Source organism: Periophthalmus magnuspinnatus, chromosome 8 (assembly GCF_009829125.3).
Source record: "Periophthalmus magnuspinnatus isolate fPerMag1 chromosome 8, fPerMag1.2.pri, whole genome shotgun sequence".
Lineage (NCBI taxonomy): Eukaryota > Metazoa > Chordata > Actinopteri > Gobiiformes > Gobiidae > Periophthalmus > Periophthalmus magnuspinnatus.
Window position 1 is genome coordinate 26,172,049 of NC_047133.1, and position 16,165 is coordinate 26,188,213.

Below are 16,165 nucleotides of genomic sequence, written 5' to 3' on the forward strand. Positions count from 1 at the left end.
GATTTGACGCGCTTGTGTACGTGAGTGCGAAGGTGTCCGTTTGTCTAACCTGGCCTCGTGGTCATCCTCATGTAGGTGCAACTTACCAGCACTGTGTCGTCTCCATGGAACTCCACTCAAGTGGTTTTGGTGTCCCACCTCCTCTCTCCTATTTCGGGCCTTCCTTTTGCCAGGCCAGTGCCATGCCAGTGTGAAGAAGGCACTGAGGCTAAAAACTGTGTAGTGTGTGGGTGACAGAGGCTGATTGCCCTCTCATGAAGCTGATATTGGTCAGTTTGGTGTGATTTCAGCTGAGTGTTCTGCACAGCCCTGACTACAGAGGAAGCTGAGACAATGTACCATACCCAGGGTTGACACTGAGAGCAAAGGTGCATACATTTTATTTGCAAGAAATCATGAGTTGCAAGGTTATAAGGACATTATTAGAAACTGTAAAGGAAAAAAAAAACTCTATTATGGATTAGGGATGTCGAGATAATTTGGTCAATTGATAAACCGGACTATTCAGGTCACAATAATTGAAAGAATTTTAGAAGCAAAAATAGGTTATTTCAATTCAATAAAAGAATATCTGCCCTTTTACGTCACATTAACTTAATTCAGAAACTATGATTTCATAAACTGGTCACATTGTGAATGAAACTGACCTATAATTTTCACTGAAAAATTGTAAAATATTGACGTGTTTTCTCCTAATAATCATATTATTAAAATTTGATATTGTGAATCTGTATCATACATAAAACATTGTGACTGTTAGTGCTGCAGATATGACATACATAGCTGGCCCATGTCACTTGCACTTCATATTGCTCAAGCATTCATTGAAGGATTGCATTGTCTTATCTGATTCTGATTTAGTCACAACCATTGTTATTGTCACACATTTTTGTCTTACAGCAAGTGACAGTAATTAACTCAAGACCTGTGACCTCATTGAGCAATGGTACTTCTGGGAAAAATTCAGTCTGATTAAAATCTGGCTTCTCAAAGGTGGTCCCAGAATACAGTGGCATGCTCTTTACTGAGACAGCCTCCTCTGCACAGGTGCTTTGAGGCTGCAGTTCACAAATAACTGAAGACACATGCATACTTCCAGGCAACAGGATGCACATTTACTTCCTTATAAACCCCTCTGGATCCAGGTGTCAGACTTTAACACAGCGCATTTCTCTGCCTTTGGTTTAAAGAACAACTTGCAACAAATAATCACCTTGACCACCATGCAGCATCATCATCATGTTTCAAGTCCTTGTGCGAGAACCATCTTGGGTTTTTTAGAATAAGGAAGTGAAAATAGTCGTTTCCCTAACCCGGCTTCCTTCTGTGTTCTGCCACATCCCACATAATTTACCATAAGAAAGTATTATGAAGGATAAACGATTATGTCATTTGTCCTATAGTTACCTCTGCTTAGGAGGTTTGTTTTGCTGTTGTTTGATTTTGATGACACACTGGAAACTTTAGAGACACAATTGCGAGATAGGGCCAAATACTTACAGGCGGTCCATAAAAAGGTTTTATTCACTTATTACATAGATTGATTTTCTAAATGTTGATTTAAAGGGCTTTGAAGGTCAATGGAAAAAGCATTTTTTGTTGAAGTATGAATGGAGATCTAGTTAACCGGCGCTATTTTCACTACTGCAAAAAATATTAACTTCTCCAACATCTGTACTAATAAAGTCCTTCTTTGTTTTGTTTTGCCTTTTTTAACCAAATAAAAATATGCATTACTGTAGTGTATCATTACCGTATTAATATTTTTATGGTTTGTGGTTGATTTAAATATGCAAGTCTTATGAAATGGTCCTTCTCTTCTTCTCCCCAACTCCATGGTGTTATTTACTCAGCCTTTTGGACTGGAGGAACCAAGCGACGAGCAGACTGCAGCAGCTGGCATGGCCCTGTCCCTCACATTTTCTGCAGCTCGGGGGAAAGACGAGGCGCGTGCCAAGAGCTTTCATGTCATAAATATCCTCCTCCAATGCTTCAATGCTTTATAATTACCGCTCCTTCATCTCCATTTTTTCTCACACACTCTCACACAGCTGCCCATTGTCAGCCCTGTCAGTCATTGGGTCTCTGCTAGCTTTATGTAATTAGACAGCATACACTGGGGTGGGTTTGTTTTTCCATAGCTGATTTTAACTGTGGACATTAAACTGTAAGCCACTTAGTGTTCCCCATAAAAGCGCTTTCCATAGCACTCTGATATTACACTATAACCACTTACACAATAGTCTTGTAAACAGTTGTACTCGCCACTATCATGAGTAGTTTTAACACATGCGCCGCTGACAAAACAGAAACAAATCATATAGTCCAACAGTCTGCTGGTACAGTCGCTGGAAATGTGCAGGAGATGGTAATAATAGGTTGGTGAGGAATGCAGACTAAAGCACCTTTGGTTTTAATCTTATCTTGTTGTTAACAGTAAGTTGCTGTATGCTTGTATAAACAGGCAACAATGGAATCTGAGGCTCATCAGTTTGCTTTTTTTATATGCACTGGCGTGGTTTAAGCATATTAGATGCTAGCCTCATAGTTTCCCACAAATAACAAGCAGCTTTCATCACATTTCCATACAGTTGTTGTTTAAATAGCAGTGGAGTGTGACATGGAATCACTATTTGATCCACTTGGAGATCAAGAATTAACATGAGATGATTATTTATTTATTTATTTATTTATTTATTTTGTTAAAGCTGCACTTGGTAACTTTTCTGGTGGGGTTCCATCACCTGCTTGTCTCCAAGGAGATGTTATTACTTACTGGAATGTTACACAGTATGGCATTGAACATTCCATAATGACATTTATTCAATTGCACGTGTTTACATTTCTCAAAAGTAGTTTGAATAATATATAAATAATATAAATGCATTCTTACTGTGAGTGGTCTCGCCTCTGCACAGATCTGACTTGACCTTATGGAGTCATCTGAGTTCCATTGAGACAGGTGTCGGACCATCCACCAAAAAAGTTACAAAGTGCATCTTTAAAGTAACTAGTATTTTTACCACTACACTTAATTAAGTAATATCAGTGCTATGGCTTGTTATAGTCTGCAATTTTCAAAAATTTTATGACTGATAATAACTTTTTGTTTATTTGTGTTTACATCCCATCCAATGTTCTAACAATGTGTTGATTTAGTCTACATTTGAATCTTGCTTATGTATTTCCACGTAATTATGTAACAAAGACTATTGTTTATTCGCCAGGAGCAGTTGTCTAAATGACTGTTGAAGCTGTGGTAGTGAAAATGAATCCTTCAAGCACTTATGGTCTGAGCAGTGTGCCAGCCAAACCAGGGGCATAGTGCTGCCAAGCCGAGGCAAAGAGAGCAGGGAAGTTCCCTCTGCTGTTATTGCAAAACTTGTTCCACTCAGACAGTATACCGGATGAATTAAATGCTTGTGTAAGTCAATATTCTATAAACAAGGTTATAATATGTCAAAAAGTATGTCTGAGAAATATCTATTATTAAAGTCAATAGCTTGGTTGGCCTGTTTGAGTTTTTTATGTTCTTAGGTGCTTATGGAGGAGCATGATATTAAGCATCAGGAGTAAGGACCAAAGAGGATAGGCCTATGAAATATCCTGATTTTTGCCTGTCTCATGTTGTTTTGAGTGTTACAACTAAAATGAAATATCTTGGGCATGTCAGCATTGAAGACATGGCAGATGAGGATGATATTTATAGAAAATGTAGGATGCTGTATGCTCAGGAAAGTACTCTTGTGTGCAAGGTTGGTTCTACTGATGATATACATTTTGGCTGTAATGATGCTTTGCGGGTGCTCTTGTGCTGGTCACGATGGACTAGTGCACTTTGCGAGCTGTACTAAGAACTTTAATGTACAGTTTTATTTGCAGGCTGAATCGGTCAGAAATGAAATCATAATGTCACTCACAAATATAAGATTCAGTGCAATATGCTGTCAGTCAAAGATGTGGAGACACTGATGTGGTTGTCTTTTAATTGTGTTAATTGTTTGTATTGTCACTGTTCTTGTCTGTTTTAAAATGGACCATGAGTCCAGAATAAAGATGAATTGAATTATGTAATTGCACTCCACACAATGCTGTTAATTAGACGCTTGTTATTCAGATGCATCAAGTCTGTTTTGATTGCAATTAGTAGTGATTCGCTTTTGCAAGACTTTCTGAAATTAAGCCCTTGCAATGATTAATACTGACTAAGTTTCAAAACTGATTAACTTTTGACACTATTGCCAAAAAAATCAAAAAACTTTTATGGATCATTGGCCTGAATGGTACAGCAGGTTCCCTCTTGTTGATGGATATCTTACTGATGCATAGAGAGTCATGAACCAGGAGAGGCAGTGTTAGACAAAACACAATTAGGAACATTTATAATCTGGCACCTACAAACATGGCGGACGTACATTCACTATAATTTTCTTGTCTAATCTTTGATGTTTTTACATTTTCCCTTTGATGGCTGAGGAAACAGATTACATGCATTCACTGTGACATCATTTGGCCTGGGTACATTGTAAAACTTCAAATGAAATCAAAATCATGTCAACATTGTTAGGATGAAAGAAGGTAAACAACTGATATATTTTTGCATGTTTGCGTTTTTGGACACAAGCAGTGTGTGCATGACGTCGTATCTCGGAGCATCTGATGACAGGAGCTTGGTCTTGTATTTCCCAGACCCACAGTGTCTTGGGTTGTCTCTGTCAGAACAGCACTCCCATTGTGAGGAGGACTCTGGGCTTTTTTAAGGTCAGGAAGACTACAGGTAGCACAAGGTTAAGATTAATCGCCCCATCTTTGACAGGCAGGAGGAGCGACGGACCGGGAGATGGGAGGATCGGGCAGATAAGTCGATGGAAGAAAGGGGTAATTGAGAGAGAGAAAAAGTGATGGAGGAAGTTGGGAATGAAGAAAAGGGAAAGAGAGACAGGTAAAGACAGGGGGAAGTAATTATGTGCATGAGTCTTTGTTGTGCTCAGCGGTGCGTTCAGGGCGGGTCGCGGAGTGGTGGCCCGTGCAATAAGAAAGGCGGTCAAGGGTAATTACCTGGGCTGTGTCTCTGATGTGGCGCGGTCTCAGCTAATGCATCATTATCACTGTCAGCATCACAAGCCGGGCACAAGGCTTCCGGTTCAGACGGACAATATAGACTTCCAGCTCAAGTTCTAACAAATCCTGATAATCTCTTTTGAATTGAAATTGATTTTATACCATATGTTCATTTAAAACACAACAAAATTTTAAACTAAGCAACCCATCTTAAGGGTGCATCAAGTATTTTTCTTATCTTTTTGCTTTGCCTGGTATATTCCACATTCTTTAACAGATGTTGTATTGAAAAAAATGCATTCTTTCTTAGAGTAGGCTCGCTTCTCCAGTGAACTGACCTGTAACTTGGTCTGGTGGTGTCAGTTGCTTTTCTCCATGGATATAGCCAAGTACAATGCCATACTGTGGAACATTCTAGGTCAAGCAATAACATCTTCATATAGACAAACATGTGGCTCCACAAGAAAAGTTACACAGTGTACTTTTTAACTATGTATTGGCTTTTTGCAAATCTGTAGAAATCTGTTTTGTATAGTGACGTGGCGACTGGTGACGATTAAAGTTTTCTGTTTTTAATGTTTTCAATTAACTAGGCACTTATTTATCCACAATTTATCAAATAAAAGTGCAGCTGGCCCGGATAGAGTCACCTTGCAGATGTTGGTTTGACTAATCACCAACAAAGTGACCTAATATCTGAATGAACGTCTTTTTGCTTCACTATATTATTGCCAGTTTGCATGCATATCAGGTCATTAATGTGCGCGGCATCAGTGCACTGTAGCTAACTCTAAGCTTAGCATTGCACTTCAAAGCCTGAGTGTTTTCTATTTTCTCCACAGATGCGTGAGCTGTGGTTAGTGGCTGTTGTTGTACGAGTGAGTCAGGGGCCAGCTGTAGGGGCACTCTTGGCCAGAATCCACCGTTTTAAGTCTTGTGCTTATTCATTGTCACATAAACAAATACCACAAGAAGCTTTTTCAGACTGATCCAACCACCTGAACAATCTTCTCAGATGTTTCTCACAACATCTGTTCACCGCAGATTAGCAAGTGCGCCATTTTGTACAAACTTGTGTGTTTTCATAAGGAATCCATGCTCACAACCTCTCAACCTGGTCGTTTCCAGTCAGAGAGTATGAAGTCTTTGATATGGCGACCCTCTTTTATAGATTTGCGCCTATAATTCTCTAAGACAACTGGTATGCTGCAGATTAGATAGACAAATACACCCTCAAGGTTAGAAATGGGGTAGGGAGGAGGAGAGGAAGCATATAAGGTTTTCTCCTGTCCCGACACATCCCCATGTTAATCTGAGAGGGCTTCATGCATTTAAACGTTCCGATTAGAAACAGCCAAACTGGCACTTTCCCTAAAAGCTCAAATTAAGTGCTTAAGGTGGTGCTTTTCTGTTTGTTGTCTCAGTTGCTTCAGTTCATATTGTCAATGGGAGCTTTCAGGGGCATAAAATAATGCCAATCTAGACTATGAGAAAGTGTGTAAATCGTAGCATTTTATTGACGAACAAAACTGTAACAACTTGTAGGTTTGTAACATTTTCACAAGCCTATGCCATTTAAGTACTTGTATTTTTGAACTATAATTGCTTTTCGGATAAACCCTGCTTAAGACCTTGTGCAGTAGAGTATACAGACTTGCAGACACTTGCTTTAATGTTTTTTTCATGAGTAAAATAATGATGAAATTTTTGCCCACATTCAGGTAGCTGTTTGGTGTGTGTGTTTTGGGGGTCATCCAGAGTTCCCGGCGCTCTCGTTGGCTTTTCTACCTGCTTGGCAATGAATAATGGCCCCAGATGACAGACTTTTCTTATTGATTATGCTGACTCTTATCTGTTATGGAGTTATATATCTAAATGCAAAATAGCGCACCTTAAAAGAAAATAGACATTTGTATTTAAAGTCTTTTTGTGTCTTTTTTGTTCCAGTGACATATTTGATGCCATGTTCCCTGTAACGCACATCGCTGGGGAGACTGTCATCCAGCAAGGTATGTATTCATTATACAGTATAAGTCTAATGCAATTCAGTGTAATTTATCTATATCTATCTATATATGTGTGTGTCTGTGTGTGTAGGGGTGTGTGTGGGTGTGTGTGTGTGTGTGTGTGTGTGTGTGTATATATATATATATATATATATATATATATATATATATATATATATACATACACATACATACATACATATGCACGCACAAATTCTGTGAGTGGAGGGTATACATGTCAATTCACCATTGCATAATGTTAATATTACTTATGGATGACAGTAGCTCAGTTGGTGTTTGCCCCCAGTGCCTGCATACACAGTTGTGTGAATGGGTGAGTGGTTCCTTGATGTAAAGCTCTGTGAGTGCTTTGAAGGTGGAAAAGCGCTATATAAAAATGTGACCATGATCATTTATGTTCATACTGTGGAAATATAATATAAGTATGGTATCTTATATACATATGTGACTGAGTTTATGAATGTGTCCCAAAATTGTGATTTTGCTGACTTTACCCTTTAAATTCTGAACCCACCCTATCTACTGTTGCTATTTGAGAGTTTTCCATTTAGAAAACTGTGCCACTTCTTCTTTTGTAAAATTGAGTAATTCAAACTCTCATTACATCAGCACAACCTTAAGGAAAAATAGTTGCAGGGTAGTTCCTTACTCTGCGATGGGAGTAATGTTATGCCAATACTATCTATTGTTATGTGTTTCCCTCCCTTTCAGCATATCAAGTGTCAATTTTACATGTATTACACATTACACCTCTCTACTTTCTGATGCTGCACCATTGACATATATACTTGTGCTTATGCCGAACATAGGTCAAACTAGTCATATGGGACTTTCAGATCACCGGGAGCAGATTGTATTTTTCCAGTGCCCCCACACAGCCCACTCAAAGTGCTATCAAACAGACACAATGTAAACAGTCAAACACACATTCACACAAAGCATTACACCCTAGTACAGATAAGACTGCCTTTACAACTACATAGATTCACATTGACCATAAGTGCAGGCTTGTACCCCCCATAGACCACGCCCACTGGGCTTGAAGATATCAGTCCTAATTTGGTGTTAGTCTGACTTTAGCAGGTCCTGCTCTGAAGCCACCCATTGTTATATACAGTACAGTGTTATATACAGTATACAGTGCGGGCTGGTGTAGTGTCATTCTTATGGGGCTACTGTAGAGCTTCAGAGTACCAGCCCTCATCCCACACAATCTATAGACCATTTGTAAGCTACTGAGCGCAGAATGATTTTATACAATGGATTTGTTAAAATTGAATAAAATGAAACTGAAAGTAAGGCTGGACCATATAATGATCACATATATAGTGTGATCTCATACTTGTAACAATATGTAATTTGGTTGAAATTGTAACTTGATTCATTGCTTCTTTGTTTAATGCAGCTCTATGCAAAAAAAATAATAAAGTACACTTCTGAATCACTCCTCCCATTGGTTAGCCTATTTCATACTCTAAGTGGGTTTAGACAATCACAGTGAGGTGTGAACTCTAAGAAGATTATTTAAAAGATATGTAAATATGCAAAGAGTACATGAGTTTATTAGTGATATAACACTGAGATTGTGATCTGCCTTTACTAAAATTGTGATGATAATTTTTTAGGCATATCGTCCGCCCTTAATTGAAAGATATTGTACAAGACCAATGATATATTAGAACTAATCTCACAATTTAGACCTACTATCAATAATATATCAATATCATTGTGTGATCGGGACATTTTGAACACAATTCCAAAATACAATTATGCTTTTGCTGGTAAAAGCCTTGTAGATGCAGCTTTGAAAAAGTAGCCAAAAACATCAGTAGACCCCAATTATGCTGTGTTGAAACAAATGCACATGTCACTGTGTATGGATGTTCTAGCCAAATATTTGCCTTCACTCTCAGGCGCAGGGGGGCTAGAGTGGTGCCAAACAAAGGCCTGAATACATATGTGATAAAAGACAGGAAGAGCAGAAGAAAAGAGGGAGAGCGAGAGGGATCTGGAGGAAAGATAGAAGAGATGAAAGAGGGAAAGAGAGAAACAGGGCCGGGCTGCTGCAGGGTCTGCTCTGACTGGGACACAGTGGACACAGGGAGCATCGCAGTGACAAATAGAGCACTATGATGGATGGCCACCCTTTGCTCACTATTAATTAGCCGTGTGAACTCCTGTGAACTTTACTCTCAGGGTGCTCTGTTCCTTTCAACTACTCAAGTAAAGCCACACAACAACAGCTCCGGACACAATGTGCTACAAATATGCTGGAAAAGTTCACTATTGTACTCCCAAATCTTAAATATATTTTAGTCTGCCTCATTCATCATGCTCTGTCGGGCATCATTTGAAGTAGGTTGCGTATACCCAAACAACCAAGGGCAAGAGGCGAGGTATTCTGAAACATTATTGCCAATAGATGAGTACCTAAAGTGGGTGTGAAGAGTGCCTATAAGAAACTATAGGCCCCATATGTGTGTGCAGATTTGTATCACAGGTGTTCTGGATTTTTGGGTCAGTTTTGATTATAAACTGTAAAACATTTTATACATATTTTGTTTTTGGTTTTTTTATCTTTCAGGCGATGAGGGAGACAACTTCTATGTGATTGACCAAGGAGAAGTGGATGTAAGTGGCTTCTATAACATAAGGGGTGCATTCACCCTTGCACATACACCATATCAAAACTGGGCCTAAAACTAGACCTGGACCTGACCTGGACCAAGAACAAGAACAAGGACTAGGACAAGAACAAAACAAGTCCACATCAGCAGTATAATAGGCTTAATTTAGTATAAATGCCTTTACCTTTACTCTTCCATATAATGGCTACAAGGATAAGTAAACTTTGGATCTGCTTATTTGCTGTGTTATGGGAAATGATTTCAAACTCAAATTGAGATACCGCCCTCCAACAATGCACAGGTTGTATTCCCTTGCCATTATGTTTTGTCCGTAACACAGTTCAGTTCCAGTCCAATGACAATCTCAACAAGACCGTATAGGGTTCAGCTCTCCGCGGGGTGAGCCAAAACGAGGGTGTCCTTTGTCTTAGTGAGCCTAAAAGCGAGGGATAGAGTTTAAGTGGGAAGATAAAAGAGGAGCTGACAGAAAGTTAAACAGGAAGTGGCCTTATCAGCTTACAGAGGCTGGTACACAGGCACTGGGCACAGACGGACCAGTGCCACGCTGATACAGTCTGCCCACCACAGCAAAGTGAGGGGAAGTGGAGAAGTCCTGGCTGCAGAGATTGTCCTGTTAAATATAGCTTATACAAGTTCTTTACTTTGCTTTAGCGTTTACTTAAGGAACACAATAAAAACACTTATCAACAAAGATGGCAACATGTAGCAAAAACAGAAACTTTTTCTAGATACACTTTATTGCTCCACAAGGGAAATTACTAAGACACAGTAGCTCACAGAATACAAAATAATAACAAATATTGAAAAATAAATGTTAACAGATTAATTAATATAGCAAACATAGCAAAATACTTCAAATAAGTGTGCAGATTTGCACTTTGTAAAATATAATAATATTAAAAATGTAGTCAGTGCTGAGATGCTGTAGTTTTTTATTAGAAAGTGAATATTTTTATAACTTGCATCTTGACTTTCATGATGACCATTAAAATACAGTCTATATATTAACAAATAAAGCACTTCATAATAGCTTGCAGGATATTACAATGGTCTGAATCTGTCTGGTATGGTGTTAGTAAATCTCACACAGACATCAGCTGCCTCTCAGTCACAACACAGACACTAAACTACTCCAAGCCCAGTGCGGAGCTTATTAAAGTGTGGAGATGTCTCTCATTAGACCTGCTGTAAATCTGCTGCAATCCCATAAAGAGGCTGAGAGCTGACAGCACCACCACTGATGTAAACAGCACTGTCTTTACTGACAGACAACACTGATATGTGGGATGGTTTATGGACAGTCAACCAATTAATACACAGAATAATGTACATTTGAATTGCTGCTTTTGATCTCCATAAAAAACTCTTACAGGGTATTAATCGTAAATTTAGTGTTTTAAGTCACTTAACATACATATATACAGTGGAAACCAGAAATATACCTACTCTAAAAAGGCACATATGCTTTTTTTCTCACTCTGACATGAAATCAGACTAAACATTTCCAATTTTAACTCAATTAGGATTTTCAAAATAATTTATATTATAATAATGAGAAAAGGATGTTTTAGACAATTCTTCCTTAATTTCTTCAAAGTCAGAAGTTTACATACATTCATTAGTATTTGGTACCATTCCCTTTAAACTGTATGACTTGGGTCAGTCGTTTTGGATATCCTTTGAGAAGCTTCAGGCAGGAATTTTGGCCCATTCCTCCTGACAGAACTGGTGTAACTGAGCCAAGTTTGTAGGCCACCTTCCTCGCACATGTTTTTTTTGTCTGCCCATAAATTTTCAATAGGATTGAGATCAGGGCTTTCAGCTGGCCACTCCAAAACATTGACTTTGTTATCCTTAAGCCGCTTTGTAACCACTTTGGGAGTATTCTTTGGGTCATTGTCAATTTGGAAGACCAATTTGCGCCCAAGCTTTAACTTTCTGGCTGATGTCTTGAGATGTTACTTCAGTATTTCCACATAATGTTCTTTCCTCATGATGCTATAAATTTGGTGAAGTGCCCCAGTCCCTCTGGAACAAAACAATCATACAACATGATGCTGCCACCCCTGTATTTCACAGTTGGGATGGTGTTCTCAGGCTTGTTGGCTTCCCTCTTTTTCCTCCAAACATAATGATGCTCATTATGGCCAAACGGTTCAATTTTAGTTTTGTCAGACCACAGGTCATGTCTTAAAAAAATAAGGTCCTTCTTCCTGCAAACTGTAATCTGGCTTTTTTATGTTTCTTTTAGAGTAATGGTTTCTTCCTGACCTGTCCTTTAAGATCATGTCGGTACAGTTCTCTTTTCACTGCAGATAATGACAGACTCTTACCAGCTTCAGCAGCATCTTCACAAGGTCTTTTGCTTTTGTTCTTGGGTTGATATGCACATTTCAGACCAAAGCACGTTCATCTCTGGGACACAGAACCCATCTCCTTCCTGAGCGGTGAGATCGCTGGACATTCTCATGGTGTTTACACTTTCATATAATTGTTTGAACAAGGCAAGTCAAGGCAAGTTTATTTGTATAGCACAATTCGTACACAAAGTGATTCAAAGTTCTTTACAGAGTAAGAAAGACATTAAAATCACAATACAAGCAAATCAAAACATAAATAATAATCATAAACGTGATGAATGTAGAACCTTCAGGCATCTGGAAATTGCACCCAGGGATGGACCAGACTTGTGCAAGTCTGCAGTTCTCTGATATTTTGACTGATTTCTTTTTACTTTCCCATGATGTTACACGAAGCAGATAATGCTTATATTTATGGTATTGCTAATCCTCAACAAAAACATGACAATTTATCTTGTTCTATCATAGGTCTTTGAAATCCAATCTTTTTTCAATGAACAACAACTCAATTAAAAGGAAGCAATTGTATAATTTTTCAAAACCCTGTACCTCTCTTTACCCTATGCACAACATAAACCAATCATGCTGCTACAAGTTTTATGGGAATCAAACTAATTCCAAAGCAGGAAACAAAATACTACTGTCTTGTGTAAATCTATCCAGGTAAACACTCACAAGGGTGATGTAATTGGGATGGCCTCATCTCTTTGAAGCCAATATAAAGTGCTGTCTCCCTGTTGTATATTGTGTACCTAATATAAAGCCAAATCCTGCCAAGAGTCACCGATGGGACCAACCCTTCCTCTCTGCTCTTTTTCTTTCACTGTTATTAAGTCACCGCAAGTGGATAATGTGTCGCCAGGTGAAATCGTGACAGCCCAGGAGACATTGCCAAAGAGTATGAGGGAGTAATTGTTCAAAAGACCATTGTAACCAGCCCAAATCGCTTTTAAGAGCCAGCCACCAGTCAAAATCAAAAGGAGCGCACTAACAAGACAGGACAACTGAAATAAAAGAGATGGGTGAGGAGGCGAGGGGGATAGAGTGCTTTTAAAGGGTCTTACTTAAAGGCTTAACTTGGATCAAATGCTTATAACAAAAGCCCTACTGAGGAAATCAAACAGGCCGGAAGCTGAGGAGGTTTAACAAAGTATCTGAGGAGACAATAGGGATGACTTGATGTTTTGGTGATGTGTTTTTGTCCAGGTGTATGTCAATGGAGAGTGGGTGACCAATATTGGAGAAGGAGGAAGTTTCGGAGAGCTGGCACTGATCTATGGGACTCCCAGAGCTGCCACAGTGAAGGCCAAGACAGATCTGAAACTTTGGGGGATTGACCGAGACAGCTACCGGCGCATCCTCATGGTAAAAATACATCTTTAAAAGTATTTCCTGTGACAAATCAAATCATTCTCAGCCTATGTTTGATCTGTAGAGATATTTTTGTACTATAAATTATCTGTTATTAGGATAATCACAATAAATAACACAATAACCTTTTTGGGAGGGAATTACATTTCAGCTCTTTTTACAGCCTGTTGTAGGTTCCTTATTATAGACAAAATGCTCAATGCTATAATTTTGAACTCTTTGTAAACTATCTACAGTGAGAAAACCATTTCTCCAAGCCTTGCTGTACCTCCCACTGTCTGTCCTAATAAAAAAGATTACTAGAAAGCGTAATAAAAATATTCTTTAGTGCACTACTTCATTCTTATCACTTACTTAGCCTTAATATTTTCTCCCACACCACCACTTAGGACTCTTTAAATGCTTAATAGCACTGTTGCATCCTTAGTGCTTACTCTGAGTGTAATTCTACATACAGGGAGTCAGAGAGTGATGGAGGGAGGGAGCGAGTTAGGAGGCACCAGGTCAGCTCTAAATATCTCCACTCACACTTGCTGCACCGGGAGCTTATCTTTGTGGAATGTCTAAATGTTTAAACTGGAAACACAAGGTTCTCTGCCCTGGCTGTCATCCTTTTTCACAACACACATCTTTGCCACTGTAGGAATAACTTATTACTCGCTGTGTTTCTCTTTGGAGGTCTCCATAGCTAACCAAATACTTCCTCTTAATGCTCTTTACAGCTTATGCCATATATAATATAAGCTTACCTTAATCTGGCTGCATACATGTGGTTACTTAGCAGTGAAAATGTCTGCCCTATGTCAAGTGCGGAAGTTGGCAAGGCTTCTCCCAGCTCGTGTCACTGCGCATAGTTTAGGAGTGCCCCGGTAACCTGTCTGTAAAGGACTGCCTGTGTTCCAGTTTAACTCACATGGCGTTTGCTCCTTCCAGCAGCAGCAGTGGCAGGCAGGGAGACAGGGCGAGTGGAATTCAATTATGTCAAGCTGCATTTAATTATTGCTGTCAATGATTTGTAAAGCTGTTTTTATAATGTGCGGTATTCTGGCAGCAGCGCCGGCCAACATAACGAGCAGTCTGTGTCTAAGTATATGAGTCTTTCCCCACTCCAATTATGCACAGTGACTGGGCCTGCTGCTGGTTAGGGACAAGGGAGGAAGATGCACTGCTGAATCGTTCTATAGCAGGAATAGGTTATTTAGGGAAGTCATTGAATTGGTCCAAACTCCAGATAGGGTAACCACCTGTCCTTCTTTTTGTCATTTTGCACAGTTTATTCCCCACATGCCACCAATTATGAATTATAAAGAGCGAGTATGTTATGAGAATCACACTTTAAGCTTAGTCTTTTGAAGATAATCCCAAATTGCACCAATTGTCCCACTTTTACTACTTTTTGAGATGGCCACCCTTAGCCCAGTGAGCTACTTTTATACAATGCTCATCACTGGAATGACAAATGATTAGTTGTATTAAATTTTCCCCAGTAGTTGCTTTATGACTATGTACCTACACTTGGGCACTGCCACAATGGAAAAAATATCAGATGTAATGCATTTTGACATTGTGTAAAACCTTACCTTCCTCATGTTGGTATCTAAACACACGGCGAAGCTATTAACAAGGTGACAGACCACATTCAACAAAGTCAAGCCACAATGAAGGAAGATGAGACAAAATGATACCCAAAACGTGGCGGGATGTTAGAGGTGTGTGTATTCGCCATTGGCCCCAGATGAAGGCGGTGTAGATGGGCCGTGAGTTGCGGTTGGTTTAGCCTGGCTTCGTTCCACACCTCGAGCTCCTTTGATGATCTTACCTCAAAGACAAGAAGCAGACAAAGAGACTGGTTCATCCTTAACCACGAGAGGACAAGAGTAGGGGAGGTTCAGACATAAGAAATATCAAGCCCTCCTATGTCGACTAACAAAAGACACATGCAAAGAAACAAAGTGTTGGGGAAAAATCACAGGGAATTCCAGAATTTTTGCAAACACCCATTTTGCTGTGTCAGTCACATACTATCCTAATCCGGTAGCATAAATCTTACCCGCTGTGTAATGTAAGGCACAGTAAGCCGCTAAGCCTGGAGAGCCTATCTAAGGAGCCCTATGGGGAGGTAAATGGGAAAGTGCGTTTGTACAGAAGTTGAACATACATGTGTGAGTTTGTGTTTGCAGTCTTAATGGGTATTAGGGTTTGTCTCTGTAGAAACAGCAGTGAAACTTAAGTGGCAGAACTCAAAACAGACTCCACACACTACTGTACAGACAAAAAAGGCATTTACCCAGGAGGAGGGAGGCAATGCACACTAGAATTCCTTTAATCAAGTTGTTTACGATTTCAAGATTGACGTTGGCTCACTTGGGAACTGTTTCTCCTGTTTTAAGACAAAATGTGAAATTATATGAAATTAGAGGCAGCAGCAGGCACTTATGCACTAAAGACACCCCAAGCCTCAGTATATCATTTCCATATGCAATGCACTCGTCTGCAGATGAAATCGGTGCTCCCACTCTCCCTCTGTTCTCTTCTTTCTCTTTTTATGTTGCCGCAGTAAAACTGGGTCTGAAAAAGAATAGCATTGCAGAAGTGGGTCCGGGAGGTTTAGACTTGTCATGAAGCACCTGATGGTCCTGACAGTGGAGTGGAGGGAAAGTCCTGCCTGGTGGGTGGGATGGGCCACACGCACTCACAT

At 39.5% G+C, this 16,165-nt stretch overlaps 1 protein-coding gene across 1 annotated transcript in view; it reads left to right on the forward strand.

Annotated features, from left to right (window-relative positions):
• Nucleotides 1-16,165, forward strand: part of prkar1b (protein kinase, cAMP-dependent, regulatory, type I, beta) — a 48,664-nt gene that overhangs the window by 21,746 nt on the left and 10,753 nt on the right. Inside the window, exons 5-7 of the mRNA XM_033971328.2 lie at nucleotides 7,009-7,070; nucleotides 9,673-9,719; nucleotides 13,303-13,461. Of these exons, the coding sequence (XP_033827219.1) occupies nucleotides 7,009-7,070; nucleotides 9,673-9,719; nucleotides 13,303-13,461 (268 nt within the window). The remainder of the gene's footprint in view (nucleotides 1-7,008; nucleotides 7,071-9,672; nucleotides 9,720-13,302; nucleotides 13,462-16,165) is intronic.